A 17,100-nucleotide genomic window follows, 5' to 3' on the forward strand; every position below is an offset into this window, starting at 1 on the left:
CCCCCCCCCCCCGCCCCGGGCATCTGCGGGGCAGGAAGCTAGCTCCCAGCACATTCCAAAGGCTCTCCATTAGGGCCTGTAGGCATTTCCACAACCCTGTCCACCCGTGGTCCGTCCCTGGGGAGCAAGGAACACGGCTTTGGGTTATAGCTTTCTTTACCAGTCTTATCTCGTGGGAGAGGGAGGCCTTGTTCCTTTGGGGCTCACCCAGCCCGGGGCGGGGGGGGTGGGGGTGTACCAACAGCTCTGATGCTCCAGGAGCCACTGTAGCCATCAGGCTCTTTCTGTAGCCATCCAACCGCCCCTCCCCCACCATGAACTTACATTTATTGCTTTTCAAAGCACATTTAATGTCATTTATTGCTTTCTCTCAATCCCATCATATCCAAGTTCTTGCTTTGCCAAGTATGAGTTTTTAGAACACAAACTCTGTATTGGTGAGAAACATGGGTCTATCTGCCTACCTCCTCACGCTCACACCAGACAGATTCTTTGTTATATATTTGGACTTACTAGCTTGCAAAACTTTTTTTTTTATGTCATTAAAACTATTAGAGACCATCTGTCTTGTGGATGCATTTATCTAGTCTATAGACAAAAATCCTGTCTTTAATCTGCCTTCCAGTGGGAAGTTAGTGGTTTCCAATATTTTGGTTCCATAAAGAGCCACACAAGGACATCTTTGTTTCTGTGTCATGGTGCGCGTGCATGACTGCTGTGTAAATTACCGGATTATTCAGTTACAGGATGAGTGCTGACGTTAGATTATGATAAATCGGGTCACTGGTGCAAAGGGTGTGTGCGTTTTCAAGGCTGATCCAGAGACGATGTTGAAGGCCAGCCTGATTCGGGACCTGGGCCTCCTTTTGTGGCTGGTTGGTCCTGGAGTGGTCACCACAGGTCCCGCCTGCTGCCACCCAGGGCCTGCTGGGCTGTCCAGAGGACAGAGAGTCTGTGGACACAGACGCAGGCGGGTGTCTGAGAGGCCCTCTTTGTGCCAGGCCAGGAGGCTTGCTCTCCGGTGTCACTCAGCATAGCCTCCGTCTGCTTGCTTGAAAGAGCACGGTCATGGTTTCTCTCTGTGGGCGTGAATTCATCCATTGTTGGTAAAGGGCAAAGGGCAGCCTGTGAGAGTCTCATGAAATAAATATTTCCCTGTGAAATTATTCTTGGTGTGTGTGTGTGTTTGAAGATAGGTCCTTGAGGCCATTTAAACTCCAAGACTGAGTTACAATGTGAATTCCAGGTGGGTTTCAAGTATAGACTTGGAATGGCTCTATTTCCAACCCCAAGTATTTAGGGCCATTTCTCTTCTAGAAGTTACTTAGCAGTCTGCCCAGAGGGGAACTGGCCTTTGTGCGTGCCACCTGGGGGCGGTCACATCTGAGGGACTGGGACGGCACAGGGACCCCCACATCCATGTGCGTGAGTGAACCTTGCTCATTGCCCTGCTGTTGGCACAGTCCCTTTGTGCAAGTTAATGAGGCCAAAGACAGAGACGACCCAACCAACTCAGCTGCTCAATCCCAAGGTGACCTCGTGGTCTAAATGCAACCGCCCAGAGTCTTTCTTTCCTGGAACACTTGTTTATGAAAAATCCATTTACCTTTTGCTTCTGCTCTCTTTGTTCTGTGCTTGCCATCTTCCTGAGGACTCTCAGGGCAGGGCAGAGGAAGGTGGTGATTCTTTTCAAGCTTTCATGAGTAATGTGTCCAGAAATTTTTGAACTGGAAAATGAATTACTGCATGCCATGGTCTATTAATAGGATTTTAAAAGCTCAAAAGGAAAGGAAAATGGAGTGTTGTTTATGGTTACAGTTTCAGTTTTGCAAGATGAGAAAGTCCTAGAGATCTGTCTCACAACGACGGGGATATACTTAGCACTATTGAACTGGACTCTTAAAGATGGTTAGGATGCTAACTTAGATATGTATTGTACCACAATTAAAATTTTTTTAATTCAAAAAATGTCTTATTATCCTTTTCTTTTTTCAAATTTGAGCATAGTTGACACACAGTGTCACGTGCGTTTCGGGTGTAGAGCATGGTGGGTACGCTGTGCTCACCACGGGTGGAGCGCCCATCTGTCACCGTAAATGCCGTTGCAGGATCACGGGCTGTCTTCCCTATGCTGCGCCTTTTATTCCCGTGACTTACTCACCGCATAACTGTAAGCCTGGATCTCCCGCTCCCCTTCCCCCGTGTTTGCCCAGCCCCCACCCCCCTCCCCTCTGGCAGCCACCAGTTTGTTCTCTGTACTTAGACGTCTGATTCTGCTTTTTGTTTGCTTGTTTACACATTTGGTTTTTTTAAGATTCCACATATGAGTGAAATCATATGGTATTTGTCTTTCTCAGTCTGACTTATTTCACTTAACATAATACCCTCTAGGTTGTTCATTATTTAAAAAGTAAAAAAAAACAATTCGGGGCGCCTGGGTGGCTTAGTTGGTTAAGCGGCCGACTCTTGATTTTGGCTCAGGTCGTGATCCTCAGGGTCCTGGGATCAAGCCCCACGTTGGGCTCCACGCTCAGTGGGGAGACTGCTTGAGATTCTCTCCCTCTCCCTCTGCCTCCCCCCCCCCACTCATGTTCTCTTTCTCTCTAAAATAAATACATAAAAGTAAAAAGAAGTCCTCTTCCCCAAATTTGAATGGACTTGCCCATTTTGGATGAGTATGCATAAAGATCTATGCATACCGGAAGCTGGGGAGAGCTTCCTAAGATACACTTTTAATAATGAATAGTTCAGGCTGAGACACACACTGGCCGACTTCGAGGTCACAGAGGTGGTTTTCAGCTCTTTCGCTGTTGTAAACAATACTGCCATGTGTGCTCTCTGTCTCTGAAAAGGACCCCATTATGCCGCACATGATTTCACCACAGGGCAACAGGAGCGTGCGCAGGGGCCCAGGCAGTGACTTTCAGGGCCAGGGATGGCAACGCTTGAGCCCCGGTGCAGCTCAGCAGCTCCTGCTGTGGTGTGATTCCGACCTCCCCGGGGAGAGCGCCACTCCTCGCACCTCGTCTTCCCTGCCGCCGGGTCTGAGCGACCGCCCTCCATCTGCATAGGGCTGAGGTGTCTGGGGTTCTTGGAGCCGGGCAGAGGTCTGGGGGCAGGGGCTTGTTTTCCCTCCAGCACGGAGGAGCTGCTAAGGGCAGATACCCCACAGTCATTCCTGCGGGGGGACCAGGAGCACTGGACACGCAGCATCGCCTTCCTTCCTCCTGATGTGCATGCCCTCGCAGGTATAAATCCCTGAGAAGATATTTCAGTTGCAAGACCACCACCTGTCTTGCTGACCTGTTTCAGCCAGCCCCATCCCCACCCTCATCAATATGGAGAAATCAGGGACGGGATGGATGGGCTTGGATGGGTCAGCAGAGCTGCAAGAGACTTCATCAGTCTAGTCCCTTTGCTGTCTTCCACTTTTCTTCACAAAGGCCACAATCTGAATACCTACCATCCCATGGAACTGGTCATTATTTTGGGCCCTGGCCTGGGTTTTGAAAAGAGAGGCATCAGAACACAGAGTTGCAGTGGCCCTTATTTTTTCTTGCTTTGCTAAGGGTGACGTGTTCAACCTCTTTTGGATGAAACTAGAAGCGCTCATGGGAAGGGCTGTGTCCCAGCTGCAGACTGCCTTTGCTGTTACTGGTGGCCTGGGCCTTGTGTGATCTGGAAAAAAAAAAAAAAAAGAGAGAGAAGAATTCATGTCCCTATCGGGGAAGCTGGGTGGACAGAAAGAGCACGAGCTCTGGCCTAGATCAGGTTCACGGTCTACTATCATCCCCCGGCACCTGGGGTCTCGCGAAACTTGTAGAAATGCCCCGTGCCTTGCTTTTCTCATGTCTGAAGTGGAGATAAGAGCTTCCCTGTAGAATTGGGACTAAGTCCTTCCACTCCTGTGTCACGCTTTCCTAAAGCATCCCCGTGAGATGACTCAAGCCCTCCCCGTGTGCCTGTGGAAGGTCCTGAGTCTCCCTTCCTCTCCCGCCCCCCAGTATTTCTGGGGCTACCTGGGGTGGTCTCCTGCACTTGCCAGGGGGTTGCTTTCTGCCTTCTGCTTTCCGTGCCTTCTCCCAGCGCTGCTCCTGGTCGGCTCATCATCCCCGTTCCCCCTGGATTTGAGAGCAATAGTCTCCAAGGATAACTCACATGAAGGCTGACCACTGAGGTTTGGGGATAAAAATGGGGTTTTGCTGCATGTAACCACACAGACCTGACAGTCAACATTTTGTCCCTAAGACTCCTGGTCATCCCAGCAAATGGGATCCATGGCCCGCCGCCATGCTGCTGAGATGGTGCTCTTCAGCCTAGACCTTTCCTCTGCTTTCCGTTTCCTGTCTGGCTCAGTCTTCCTCTGACTTCTTGTCTCTCGGGCTTCTGGGTTGGGAGAGGAGGAACAATTGGGATTGAAACATCTGTTTCTTTTTTAGACAGAGACCGGGAACTCCCTTCCCCTCCCTCCTCCCACCCTGGCTTGATGGAACCTTGCCTTTCGAAGCCATGAGTTCCACGAGCAGGTCGCTATTGTTCGCCTGGAATGCATGCGGGCTGGGCTCTTTCTTCCTTGTCATTGTTCATCTGCTCTTTCAGTCCTGATGCACAGACCCCCAAAGGCTAAGCGAGAGCCATTTGTAGAGTGCCCTTACTTGGTCAGTGCAGAACAAATGTCATTTCCCCCACTTTCCCCTCCCCCCATCTTTTACTGCTTTTGGTTGGACCACTTGGTTCTGTGACTAACTCATTTCTAAGGCCAGTAGCCCCCATAGACAGTGGGAGGATGGGAGAGAAGATGTCTCATTTCTTCTCGTCCTGGTTTTGTTTTGTCCTCTGTGTATAACGTGCAGGCTACTGGTGCTCTTAGACCTGCTGATGGGGATAAGCCTCTACTTTTCGAGAAACCAGAATGCCTCCCTCTCATGTCTCCCCCTTGTGCAGAGGACTTTGAGATTTGGGGATGAGATAGCAGGTCACATGGGGAACCACAGACTTCCCTTCTGCCCTGGGTTCAGGAACATGGCAAGAAGCCTACCTCTTACTGCACCAAAGTAGCTCCATTCAGAAAGGTGGGCGGTCCTCCCCCAGTGACCTTTGTATCGGGCGTGCCATGAGGGACTGCATTGGGTTGAATAGCATCCCCCCAATTCCTATCCATCAGGGACCTCAGAATGTGATCTTATTTGGAAAGAGGGTCTTTGCAGATGTGGTTAAGATCAGGGTGGGCCCTAAATCCAATCACTGGTGTCCTTAGGAAGAGAAAACAGAGAGACAGAGGGACAAGACCATTTGACGACAGGGGCAGAGATTGACATGATATGGCTATAAGCCAAGGTGGCCAGCAGCTTCCAGAAGCTAGGAAGAGGCAAGAAATCTCCTCTCCTTGACCCTTGAGCATGCACAGCTCCCCCCATGCCTTGATCCTTCAGAACTGTGAGAGGGTACTTTGGTCCAAGCTGCCTAGTTTGTGATATTTTGTCCTGGCAGTCCTAGAAAACTAGCACACTGGAGACCCAGAAATGGCATAATGTCCCATAATTGTCCTCAGTCCCGAGGATGTGGCTGGCATTCACCAGCCCCTCCGCCCTACCTCCCTGTCTTCGTTCCGCCATGGAGATAGGGAATAGCATCACAGCATGAAGTGGGCCCCTTCTCAGAGCTCTCCTGGCTCCAGAGAGTGTTATCCTTTTCATAAGTAGTCTTTCCTAGATAACTTGATTGGGGTCTCTGTGCATCCGTCCACCCATTCATTCATTCCTCACTCATGCATTCGTACATCAAAGATGTAAGATGTGCCGTTCTTCTGAGGCAGGGCCCAGGGATTCTGGGAGAAGACAGACACCTTTGCTGCCCCCGGAGCTCTCGCAGTGTAACTGAGGGAGCGTGTCGGCATCCTTTCCCCCAGGGAACCCTTCTCAATTCAGGGGGACCCAGCGCCTGTCCTCCATGCAACTGAGGGCAACGTGCCCTTGTTGAGTACAAATAAACCTGCGGTTTCTCTTCTTGGTCCACCCACCCCGTGTTGATTATTGAGGAACCGTAAAAAACCTCAGCACTCTTGACAGCTGTCTTTTCTGAGAGTTCCTCCTGGCAGTCAGGCTGCGGCTTGGCCCCAGGACTATCTGGAGAGGCAGTGTCCGCGGAGCGATCCAAGGGGTTGCGGGCTTCTGCGTGCAGCCCAGCGGAGCTGTTATGCGGCAGGAGTATAGGAAGTGGGGGGGAAAGGAAAATAAGCCTGAGTGACGTGCTGCTCCTCGCTTGGAGCCACTTGCAGCTACGGGTTTGATGCTTCCACAGATGGTAGTGACCTGCCATCGACACGGGCTCTGCCAGAGGCCCCAGCTCTCCTCCTGGCTCCTCTTGGAACGACCTTGTCATAAGAACAGGCAGGTGGGGCGTGGGCAGAGGTGACTTCTTGTCACCAGGGGCCCAGCCCTTGGGCGCTCAGTCTGCAGTTGGTACCAGGCCGTCTGCACCCAGGCATCTCTGCTGGGGGTGTTGGGGCTTCGGGAGGGCCCAGGGCTACAGTGGCAGCCCTTCTGGGGAGAGGCTGGCCTTGAGGCAGGCAGAGGGAGAGCTGCTGTCACTCTGTGCCTCTGGTGGCCTTGTCGTCCTCAGACAGCACTCTATGAGGCAGGCAGCCCTTTTTTTAAAATAATGAGGTGAAACTTGTGTAACGTCCAGTGAACATGTTAAAGGTACAGCTCAGTGGTATTTAGTGTATTTGCAACGTGCTGCAAGCACCAGCTCTGTCTGCTTTCCAAGCTTCGTCGTGGACGCGCTTCCAATCCCCTCCACCATCCCTATGACCTCCATCTCTGCCCCTATGGATTGCCTGCTCTGGACGGGAAAGTCAAAGGCGTCGTGAGTCCCCGTCTTGATTGCATGTGAACCTCCTTTCCAGCAAAGGTAGCGTCTCCTCTCCCCACTGAGCACCCGCTCCCGTTGAGCAAGGTCCCCAAAGAAGCAGATAACAAAACAGAACCGTCCAAGAATCTCGGTGTACTCCCCTGAATTTCCAGGGATGCGGTGTGGTCTGGATTTTCACTGTTGTCATGAAAAGAGCCCTGTGGAGGGAGCTGGCAGGTGTGTCCACAGTGGTAAGGAGGCTGGAGTGTCCCAGGTTCCTAGCAGTGTCCTAGGGCTGCCGTAAAGAGTGCCCCAACCTGGGTGGTTTGGAGTAATAGAAAGTTATCGTCTCAGTCCTGGAGGCCAGAAGTTGTACCTAGATCAAAGCATCAGCGGGCCTGGCTCCTTCGGGGGCTGTGAGGGAAAATCTGCTCCCTGTCTCTACCCCAGCTTCTGGGCGGTCTGCTGGCAGTCTTTGGGTTCCCTGTCTTGTAGATACATCACCCCATCTGTGCCCTCACCTCCACAGAGCCTTCTCCCTGCATACTGACCTCTGTGTCTGCACCCCCCTTGCTAGAGACACCAGGCACAATGGGTCAGGGCCCACTCTAATGACCTCATTTTAACTCGCTGACCTCTGTAAAAACCCTTTCTCTAAATAAGGTCCCATTTGGAAGTGCCTCGTTTAGAACTCCCACATATATTTTTTGGGGGAGGGGACAGAATTCAACCCCAAAAGGTACAATCAGTAGACAGGTTCAGGCAGAGCAGGACTTTAAATGGCTGAATAAGAGAAGAAAAGTTGGGGGGATGGTTTTAGGCTCCACATGCCCCGTCAGGAGTTTGTCCCTGTAACTTAGGTATTCTGGAAGGAATCTGCTGGTGTTCAGCGCATGACATGTGAAAACACACACTCGAAAGGAAGCAGGAGACTGATTGTCCCAAGCTCCATCTGTGTGGATAAAGGCCTCAAACACTGAATCAGGACTTCTGTTTCAAATGCCAGAAGCCCTATTCTAATTAGCTTAATGGGGGGAGGGATTTTGGCTCATATAAGTGAAAATTCCAGGGCTGGATCTGACTCTGACTCTGGCTTCAGGCAAGAACAAGTCTCCGATGTCAGGATCTTCTTGGGGAGTCAGGCCTCTCCTTCTGTCCATCTCACAGACAGGGAGATCAACACCCCAAGCTTATCCCATCACCTGAGCAACTCCGGTGGAAGGAGACTCTTCTCCTACAGCTCTGGGAGGAAAGGCCTCTGATTCCCAGCTTGGATCCTAGGATCTGGGGGTCACCTCTGAGCCAGTGACTATGGGTAGAGGATACGTGTTTTATGGTTGGACCTAGGTCACATACTCATAACTGGGCATGCTGGGCTAGGCAATTTGATCTGGAACATCTGCAAGAGATTCCCCACAGGAAAAGGGGGTCTTTTGCCCACAGAAAGAGGAAGGGGCCAGTGGTTTGACTAACTGCCTGGAATTGCAGACTCTGGGCCCCAAGAGGGCCAGATTTGGCTCCTACTCATCTCTTTACCTGCAGTACTGAGCTTTTAATAGGTTCTCAATAAAATTTTATCTAATCAGAATCAATTGACAAAGAATTATTTGCTCAAAATGTGGTTGTTGGGAAATTGTGAAGAATACTGACCTGTGGTTTTGAGACAGTTCTGGAACTTGTACCCTTGTCCCTAGGCAAATTGATTAGTCTTATGGAAGGCAGAACGTTGCCAAATGTGGAGCTCCTTTGTACTTAGAGTTCTGAGTTTTTCTTCAATCCTTTTTAAGAACCTTGAAGGCATAACTTGTGTTTGAAGACAAAGGGGCTTTAAAGAGTTTTGGAAAGAGGCCTCTGGGACTTGGGGAGTGTTGAGTAGTTCTTAGAGAACATCATAGGGATAAATGAAGTGTAAATTACTGTGAAAACTCTGCTTTATCTTTGCTTTGGAACATACAGCTTTGGAAACCCAAGGGCGGCAGCTTGGGCGTGGTCAGCCCGCGCTCCCAGAAGGAAAGTGCGTGGAACGTGTTTGGGCGCCTGTGCCAAACCTGATGGGCTTCCGCTCTTTCCTGGACAAAATGCCAGCCTGCCTTCCCATTTCCTCCCTTTCAGTGACAGTCCTTGTTTCTCATGGTATTATTGGCAAATGATACTTTTGCGGATATTAAAATCTGGCTTTTGGTGTGTGGGTCTTTATGTGATTTTCAACTCATTACACGGAGCCTCAGTTCTCGAGGTGAAAACTGAGTGACCCCTGAGGGTTGGTTACGTGTGGCTGTGTGCAGTGAGCCTCGAGGGCCTCGTTCCTACTGGCAGCATGCTCGGTCCTTCAACACGGTGCTCCTCAGACTTGCGAGCCTATGGAGTCAGTGGGGATTGTTTTTCTGGTGGATTCTGATTCAGTAGGTCTGGGCAGGGTTGAACAGGCAGTCAGAGTGCTGGTTTGAGGAACACCTTTGATGGCATGAAGGGGGACCCGCTGTTCCCAATACCACTCGGGGCAAACGCTTATCCCTCTGTCACCCACCACTCTGCCACTGCCTCTGGAATCCCCCTTCAAGCCTCTTGGATCAAACCCACAGCTGCTGTCTCCAGCCTTGCTTACAGGGTGTCTGGGTTAGGAGAGCCAGCTGTCTAAAACACCTCTTCTCTCAGTGTCGGAAGCTGGCCAGGATTTCTGGCTTCATCCCCCAGAGGGAGATGCCCTCGGGCTAACTGTGGGTCAGGTCTGGGGAAAGACCTCCAGACCCACTGAGGGCTCTTCCCCTTTATCCTCCTCCTCACTCTTCTTCCCAAGCCTGTCCTTTCTTCTGAGTGTCCTTTGTTCTTATAATTATATTAACAACAGGGTTTACATGTATTAAAGAAAAAGGTCAACTTATATGAGGAAGAGAATCAAGTCAAGAGCAGACATCTCCTTCCAGACCCCCAAATCCCGGTCCCCATAGGCCACCAGTGTTAAAATACCCTGATCATGGCCTGCTGGGGTGCTCCAGCTCCAACAACAGAAACCCCAGACCCTGGCTTAGTGAGTCAGGGAATTGGACAAGTCACGTGATTGGAAGTAGCTCCTGATGCTGGTGGGGTTCCCTCTGCCCCCTACTCTGGAGAGATTCTCACTCACTCTTCTGTGCCACTAAAGTCCTTCCCTTCAATCTGGACCAGGAAGAATGGCCAGGACGTTGCTGGGCTCTGATTGGTTGACACCAGTCACGCTGGCTCCCTGAGCTGGGATGCGAGGTCTGTTTCCTGGAAGCACTGGGGTGATTCCCAAACCACACAGGGTTTCTGTTAGGAAAGATGGAAGTGGACTGACTGAATGCTGGGTGAGTAACTAATAGTGTGCACCGTATTTCCAGAAGCTTCCATTTATGTATATAGTTGTGATATTCATTTGCTGATTCATTCATTCACTCATTCATTCATTCAGAGCCAACAGTTTGCCAGGCACATAGATTATGCCAACTCATACCAACAGTGAACCAATGAGGGAAGTACCTAAGAAGAAACTAAGGCAGAGACTACTCCAGTGACTTATCCAAGGTCACACAGCACTTATGTAGAAGAGTGGAGATTTGAACCAAGCATTCTGGCTCCAGGCCCCTTTCCAGCACTGGCTGATCCTGACTCCTGAGATGCTTCTCGAAAGTTGGCTCTCTCACCTCTGTGCATATGTTAGAAGCTGGAGATTGGGTTGTGTCTCCATATGACACAGGCAAACAGAGCTACCACAAGTAACCGAATTACGTGAGTGAATTCAAAACCCTATTTCTGTCCCTAGATCCGAATAACTATTATCACCGACGGAATGAAATGACCACCACCGACGACCTGGATTTTAAGCACCACAACTATAAGGAAATGCGCCAGGTAAGTTCCAGATTTCTCAAAGAGCATTCTGCCCTGGGCCCCGAAGAACAGAGTTGTTTGTTTTTGGTTTTGTTTTTTTCCTTTCTAGAAATTAGGATGGTGCTTTGGTATAGGACTCTGAATGATCTGGTTTTCTGAAGCCACACTGAATGCTTGTAGTTTCTAGGTTGAGAATGCCTCCTTGGGGTTCCAGGGACCAGAGGAAGGCTCCCTCTCCAGCAACTGGTTGAAACAGAATTTTCTGGACCCAAACTTTTTTGATTTATTAATAGTTCTTAAGACTCACTGTGTGTGTGAGGGATAACTGACTTGAGGATGTTCGCCATAGGCAGAGTTAAAGAAGAAAAAGGATCTAGAACACCACGGATGAAAGTAACAGCAGGAAGCCTTCACGCAGGACCTGTGTTAATTTACTGTGTTAGCAGTTCACTTGTGTCAACGTGGTCAGCCCTCCTGACCACCCTAGGAGGGCGGGGACTGTTTCCTGACCTTACTGATGGGGAAGCCCGGTCACCAAGGAAATCTAGAACTCCACCCCTTGTTATTCATTCTCTCATTCTCTATCTTGGTTGTATAACAGAATCACCTAGGGAAATTTGGGAAAATATCTGTACTGGAACTCCATCTCAGGCCACTTTTTAAAGCAGAATCCTTAGGAGAAGGGCCGGAGGTCTAAATTGTTAAAAGCTCTCCTTGGGTTTCTAACGTATGGCAGACGTCAGAACTACTGCCTGATACCTTTATATATCTTAGTACTTTAGTGCCCTTAGGAGCAAAGTCCATCCCAGCCAAGACTGTCCCCAGATTTAGTAACAGAAACCAAGTAATCCCGAGCTGTGGACAGTGTTTGCATGCTGGGCCCGAAGGGAGAGGGGCTAGCGTTTATTAGGACAGACTAAAAGAGCAGTGCCTATGCGGAGTGCTTTGCCTATGAAATCCTGTTCAGCCTTTGCCCCCGGTGTGGTGCTTGGAAAGCTCAGGGGGCGCTGACCAATAAGAAACCCTTGGATACCTGAGAATCTGGTTGAAGAGACAGAATGGAGAGATAGCCTCACGAACACATTTACAGAACAAGGACTCGCCAAGGGCAAATTGGCCAGGCTCAAAGCACGGGCTCACGGGTGCCGAGAGAAGGAGCCAGCCGCCCAGTCCAAGTGCCAGAGACGTCCCTGAGGTTGGAGCCATTAGACTAAGCCCAGACGCCTCTCCGCCTCATCCCAGGGAATCAACAAACCCAGTTTGTCTCAATGTCATTTAATCTGAGACACGCACACAGAGCTTCCAGACACCCGTCAGCCTAGACCGAGAGGTGGGACATGCTAAGGAGATTGTCTTGCTCTCTTGCTCTTCGGAAATCAGGACAGTGCATCTGGGCCTGAGCTCTGTGAATCGTCCCTGCTGCTCTGCATTCTCTGGCATTCGTAGGACCCTGCGCACCGTTCCATTTTACGGAGCACTTGTGGGTTAATTCAGCTTGCTCACTGCACATCTCAGGCTATCTTTCGAGCCCAGAAGCTGGGCAAATATCCACTCAGCTGGTGCAATTAATGTCAAAAGCAATGAATCTAAATGCATGTAAAATGAGCCACTGCACAGAGACTCTGGGTAGCTGGTGTCTTTAAATAGTTGTTCCGTGTGGAAGACCGGAGTCCTTCCAGAAAAGGAGCGCTAGTGGAGTGTACTTTATTGCCCTGGGCAACTCTGCTCACCATCACTTGGTGATGTAGAGCCAAGGGGACACTTGGAATGGTCGGTGCAGCCCCTGCAGGGGATGGTGGGTGACCCCCAGGTGGAAACTGTTCAGGGGAACAGCTATCAATCCTGAAGGGTGTTCAAGCCGGAAGCGATTTGCCATTTGGATTCCTGGCTCCCGGGGACGAGAAAGAAGCCAGCATTTTTAGCAATTCCCCGTATGGAGTCTGCTGGGTTACTATAGAAATCTTTCTACTTCAGAAAAAAAAAAAAATGTTGGTTTATCCTAGTATTGAGAGAGACATTTCCAACAAACAAAAAAAAAAAAAAAGAGAGAGAGAGAGAGAGAAACAGCAGTGGAGCAGGAAGAGAAAAGAGAAAATAGAAAAACATATTGCATGGGAAATGCTAAGAATGTGCGCAGGAAATATTTCTAGAGCACTGACTTAAGGCGCTGTTCTCCTGCAGGGGGAGCCCCAGCGGGTGGGATGGGAAGGGAAGGGGAGGGCAAAGAGCAGGTTGCAGGTCATTGATGTCGCCAGGCAGAGTGAGTCTGTCCCTCTAGGAGTGCTCCAGCCTTCACAGCATGTGACACCCTTTCTAACTGCTGGGTCACCTCTTTGTCTATATACTTCTCCTTCATTTAGGACCACGAGGGCAGAGACTGTCACTTTGTCATAAACCGGTAATGTGTACTAGATAAATATGTACATCGGAGGTCCTTCCAGGGGAGATATTTGGGGGTAGGAGGGAGAAATGACTGGCCCAGTGGGCCTGGTTGGGGAGGGTTTGGGTGCAGATGGGGTCGGCTGTGGTCCAGGGCCTTTGGCCAGCCTTAGGTGGGTGGAGACAGAAGGGAGGGCACTCCAGGCAGCCAAGAGCAAGGGGATGGTGGTAGGAGCAGAATGGTATGCTTCTGGAACAGTCTGCTGGGAGAGGAGGTTTGCCTGCGTGCTGGGAGAAGCTTTTGTCTGGAGTCTGAGGATCAGAGATTTTTACATGGCACAGCAGTGTTTTGGGGAGATCCATCTGGAAGGCATGTGGGGAGTGGACTGGTGGGGACGGCCGCGGTCCCCAGGAGAGCAGCCACCAGGCCTGAAGAGGGATGAGAGAGAGGCAGCTCTGAGGAGGACTGGCTAGTCCTAGGTCCCCTGTTGGAATGAGTTGGGGGAGAGAGAGGGGTCTGGCAAGGTTCCGAGGAGGGTGGGGTACCGTCCACAAAGGGAGGAAAATAAGTGGTTTTGAAGAAAAGGTTCATGATTTGACTTTGGTGTTGGGCATGATGCTGTCAGGGCGCCATGTCCAGGAAGTCGGGTTGGCTGGCCATGAGGTAGGGTGTAATGCAGACATGGGTCGAAGGCGGCCAGCTAAGGGCGTTGTTTCCAGGGCAGTGAAGGCGGGTCAGGGGCACCAGGCTGTGGGGCAGCAGCTGAGCCTGCCCAGGCGGCGGAGGGCGATGGTGGCAAGATGCCAGGGCAGGGCAGCCGGCCTGTGGACCCGGACAAGCCCATCTCCTACCACCATCCCCCCCCCCCCGCCCTCTGAGATTCCTTCTCCACGGGACCAGATGCAGTGCCTGTTTCTCAGGCAAATGAATAAAGCTGGTGGAAGGGGATTTTTTCTCTTCTCCCCCACCCCCCCCTTTTTTTTTAAGATTTTTTATTTATTTGAGAGAGAGAGCGCACAAGACAGAGAGCGAGCAGGGGGGAGGAGCAGAGGGAGAGGGAGAAACAGGCTCCAAGCGGAGCAGGGAGCCCGACATGGGGCTCGATCCCAGGACCCTGGGATCATGACCTGAGCCGAAGGCAGACGCCCAACCAACTGAGCCACCCAGGCAGCCCCCCCTCCTCCGCCCGCCGATACCCTTTTTAAAAACATTTTAATTCTTTGGAGAAACCATGTTATGTCAACATCAAATGCAAACCCAAAGTCTAAGGTCAATGTCCCTTGAAACCACTGACCCTTGAAAATCAACCATCTGCATTTCCCCCCATTCCTGTCCAGAGTTTCAGGTTCTGCATTCACAGAGTTCATACGATTTTAATGCGAGGATGGTGATAATTTTGCCTTGCTTCCTGACTTAATTTTGGATCACAAGCCATTTTCCACACTGTCCCCATAGTTGTAACTGTGATGCTGCAGAACGTCCCAGGGTGCGGAGGGGGCAGATGGAGCTTGCTCTCCCCCGCTGCCTTCCTGCCCTGGAGCACTGGGACATCTCCGGGCTTAGTGCCCCTGGGAAAGGGTGAAACACCACAGCAAGTGCCGTCGTGCCTGTCATCGTAGCGTCCTTTATGCAGAAGTCCCTTCTTGTCTATGACTGGAAGCTGAGCTGCTAGAGGAAGGAGCTCTGTTTCTCCGTCCTGCAGAGGAGGAGGGCAGCAGAGCCCAGGATTCAGTAGATACGAGGTCAGCAAAGTGTATGCGCATCTTGGGGATGAGGAAACAGAGTCTCAATGAGGCTCAGACTCTGCAGACCCAGGCGCTGTATAGTGATCATTCTCAACCTGGTTTCATTATCACCCCCCCCCGAGGCTTTTTAGACACTTTCTTAATTATCCTCCACCCATTATATTAAATATTAACGAGTAAGATTTTGTTGGGTAGGGCTGAGCTTTGGAGGGCCACAAAGCATTGTGGTGTGTGAGGCCTTTCGCCCAGACAACCAGTTTTTGCCTCCTGGGGGGTAATGTTGCCCCCACTGAGAATGCATGCTCTGATGGGGTGCCTGGGTGGCACAGCGGTTAAGCGTCTGCCTTCGGCTCAGGGCGTGATCCCAGTGTTATGGGATCGAGCCCCACGTCAGGCTCCTCCGCTATGAGCCTGCTTCTTCCTCTCCCGCTCCCCCTGCTTGTGTTCCCTCTCTCGCTGGCTATCTCTGTCTCTGTCGAATAAATAAATAAAATCTTTAAAAAAAAAAAAAAAAAGAGAATGCATGCTCTGAGGCCAGGAAGAAGTTCTAGTCTTTACTGTCATTTTAACCATCAAGACTGCAACTCCAATAAGACATCTTTGACTCTTTTCAGGAATAAGCAAGGTGGACCCCCAGCCAGGTCTTTAATGGGGAGGGTGGCCACTGGAGAAACCCTTCCTGGCATTTCAGAGAGATTTTCTGTCTGTGCAGAGAGAACTGTAAAGAACCTTCATAAAGGAGATTCCTGAAATGCCTGTGTCCTCATTCTCATGTGTAAAGGTGCCCGTGACACCTCAGCACAAGGAGGGAATGTGGGCCGGAGGAAAGTGCTAGGATGGCTGCAGTATGCAGAGGTGACTGGTGAGTCACGGCTGAGGCCATCCCATACCGACAGATGTCTCCATGGCTAAGTGTGCATCCAGCGGAAGGCGGAGTTTGTTCTCCAGTGTCAAGGTCACAATCTCTAACACAGGTGGCATGTTGCTCCTGCAGCTGATTGGATGGAGGAGGAGGGTGGGCATTAAGGGACAGCCAAGCTCCATGCTGAGTGGTTGTGTTTGCTGCGTTTTTAAGGGTGACTCGAGGGGCTGTGCGTGCAGAACTAGTCATTGATCCGAACCAAGGCAGTGGATCACCTTCTGCTCAGGATTTGCTGAGGTCGATGCTGGTAGATGAGGATGACTGCAGTCTGCAGGGACAAGGATGCGGGGCCTCAGATCAGCTGGCGATGGCGCTGCGGCCATTTTCAGAACGGTCGTGATGTGCAGCTGACAAAACAGGCGGCAGAGATGTGCTCATGTCATTGCTTTGCTGCACCTTCAGGGACAGAGAAGAGCCCTGAGTCTGAAGCACCTGGTACCAGCTGGGTGACCGTGGGCAAATCACTCCATGTCTCTCTGAGCCTCAGTCTCCGTATCTGTAGAATGGGGACCGTCACCTCTGCCTTACCTACTTCACCTGGTGGTCAAGACAGTGAAATTTAGGGAAGGAATAGAATGTGTGGCTAATGCAATGGTTGACATCATTAGTGACATTATCTCTGTGTCCCTTGGGAAGATGTGATGCTGTGCGCGTGGTCACACTTCAGCCCTGCAACATGTATGTGTCCCCACCGTGACGGGCCTGGAAGCTACGTTTCCCTCACGTGCAGTCTCTCCACTGAGGGTGGGTTTCTGCTTTTGCCCTGCTGCGGACGAGAGTCCTTTATCGTCAGCCCCCCCTTCCTCTCGAGGGCAGCCTGTGCTCCTGTGACTAGCAGAGCCCTCCTTACGTCCTCTGGCAGCTCGTCTCATCCCCTCAAACCGAAGCTGTCTGTCTAACGAGTTCAACTTCAAACATAAAATTCAGGAAATAACATATATCTAATTCGACTTTCTCATCAAAGCCCCCTTTCCTCACTCTTTCACCATGTGACCCACCATTATCATGGCTTCCCTACACCCTCTTACTTAGCATCCGTGAATTGGGTCATCAAACGGCTCCCCTCTGTTGCTGCACTGTGAGCTCCAGGAGGGTGGGAGCCGTGTCTTTCCTCAGCCTGACACATCAAAGATGCTCATTAAATTGTGAGAAAAAATTGATATTCAGGAATAAATATTTATTTAGGCAGCGTTATGGAGATCGAAGGCTCAGTCTGTCCCTTAAAGGATCTGTAGTCTTGCGATGCCTGGGTGGCCCAGTCAGTTAAGCGTCTGCCTCTGGCTCAGGTCATGATCCCAGGGTGCTGGGATCGAGGCCCACATCGGGCTCCTTGCTGCGCGGGCAGCCTGCTT

The 17,100-nt window shown here is 50.9% G+C and overlaps 1 protein-coding gene across 3 annotated transcripts in view; it reads left to right on the forward strand.

Moving 5' to 3' along the window:
- CPXM2 (carboxypeptidase X, M14 family member 2) overlaps positions 1-17,100 on the forward strand; it is a 130,573-nt gene that overhangs the window by 90,600 nt on the left and 22,873 nt on the right. For all 3 annotated transcript variants that reach the window (XM_040624398.1, XM_008685440.2, XM_008685447.2), the window contains one exon: positions 10,634-10,722. In XM_040624398.1, the coding sequence (XP_040480332.1) occupies positions 10,634-10,722 (89 nt within the window). The remainder of the gene's footprint in view (positions 1-10,633; positions 10,723-17,100) is intronic.

This window comes from Ursus maritimus, unplaced genomic scaffold (assembly GCF_017311325.1).
Source record: "Ursus maritimus isolate PB19 unplaced genomic scaffold, ASM1731132v1 scaffold_7, whole genome shotgun sequence".
In the NCBI taxonomy this organism is placed as follows: Eukaryota; Metazoa; Chordata; class Mammalia; order Carnivora; family Ursidae; genus Ursus; species Ursus maritimus.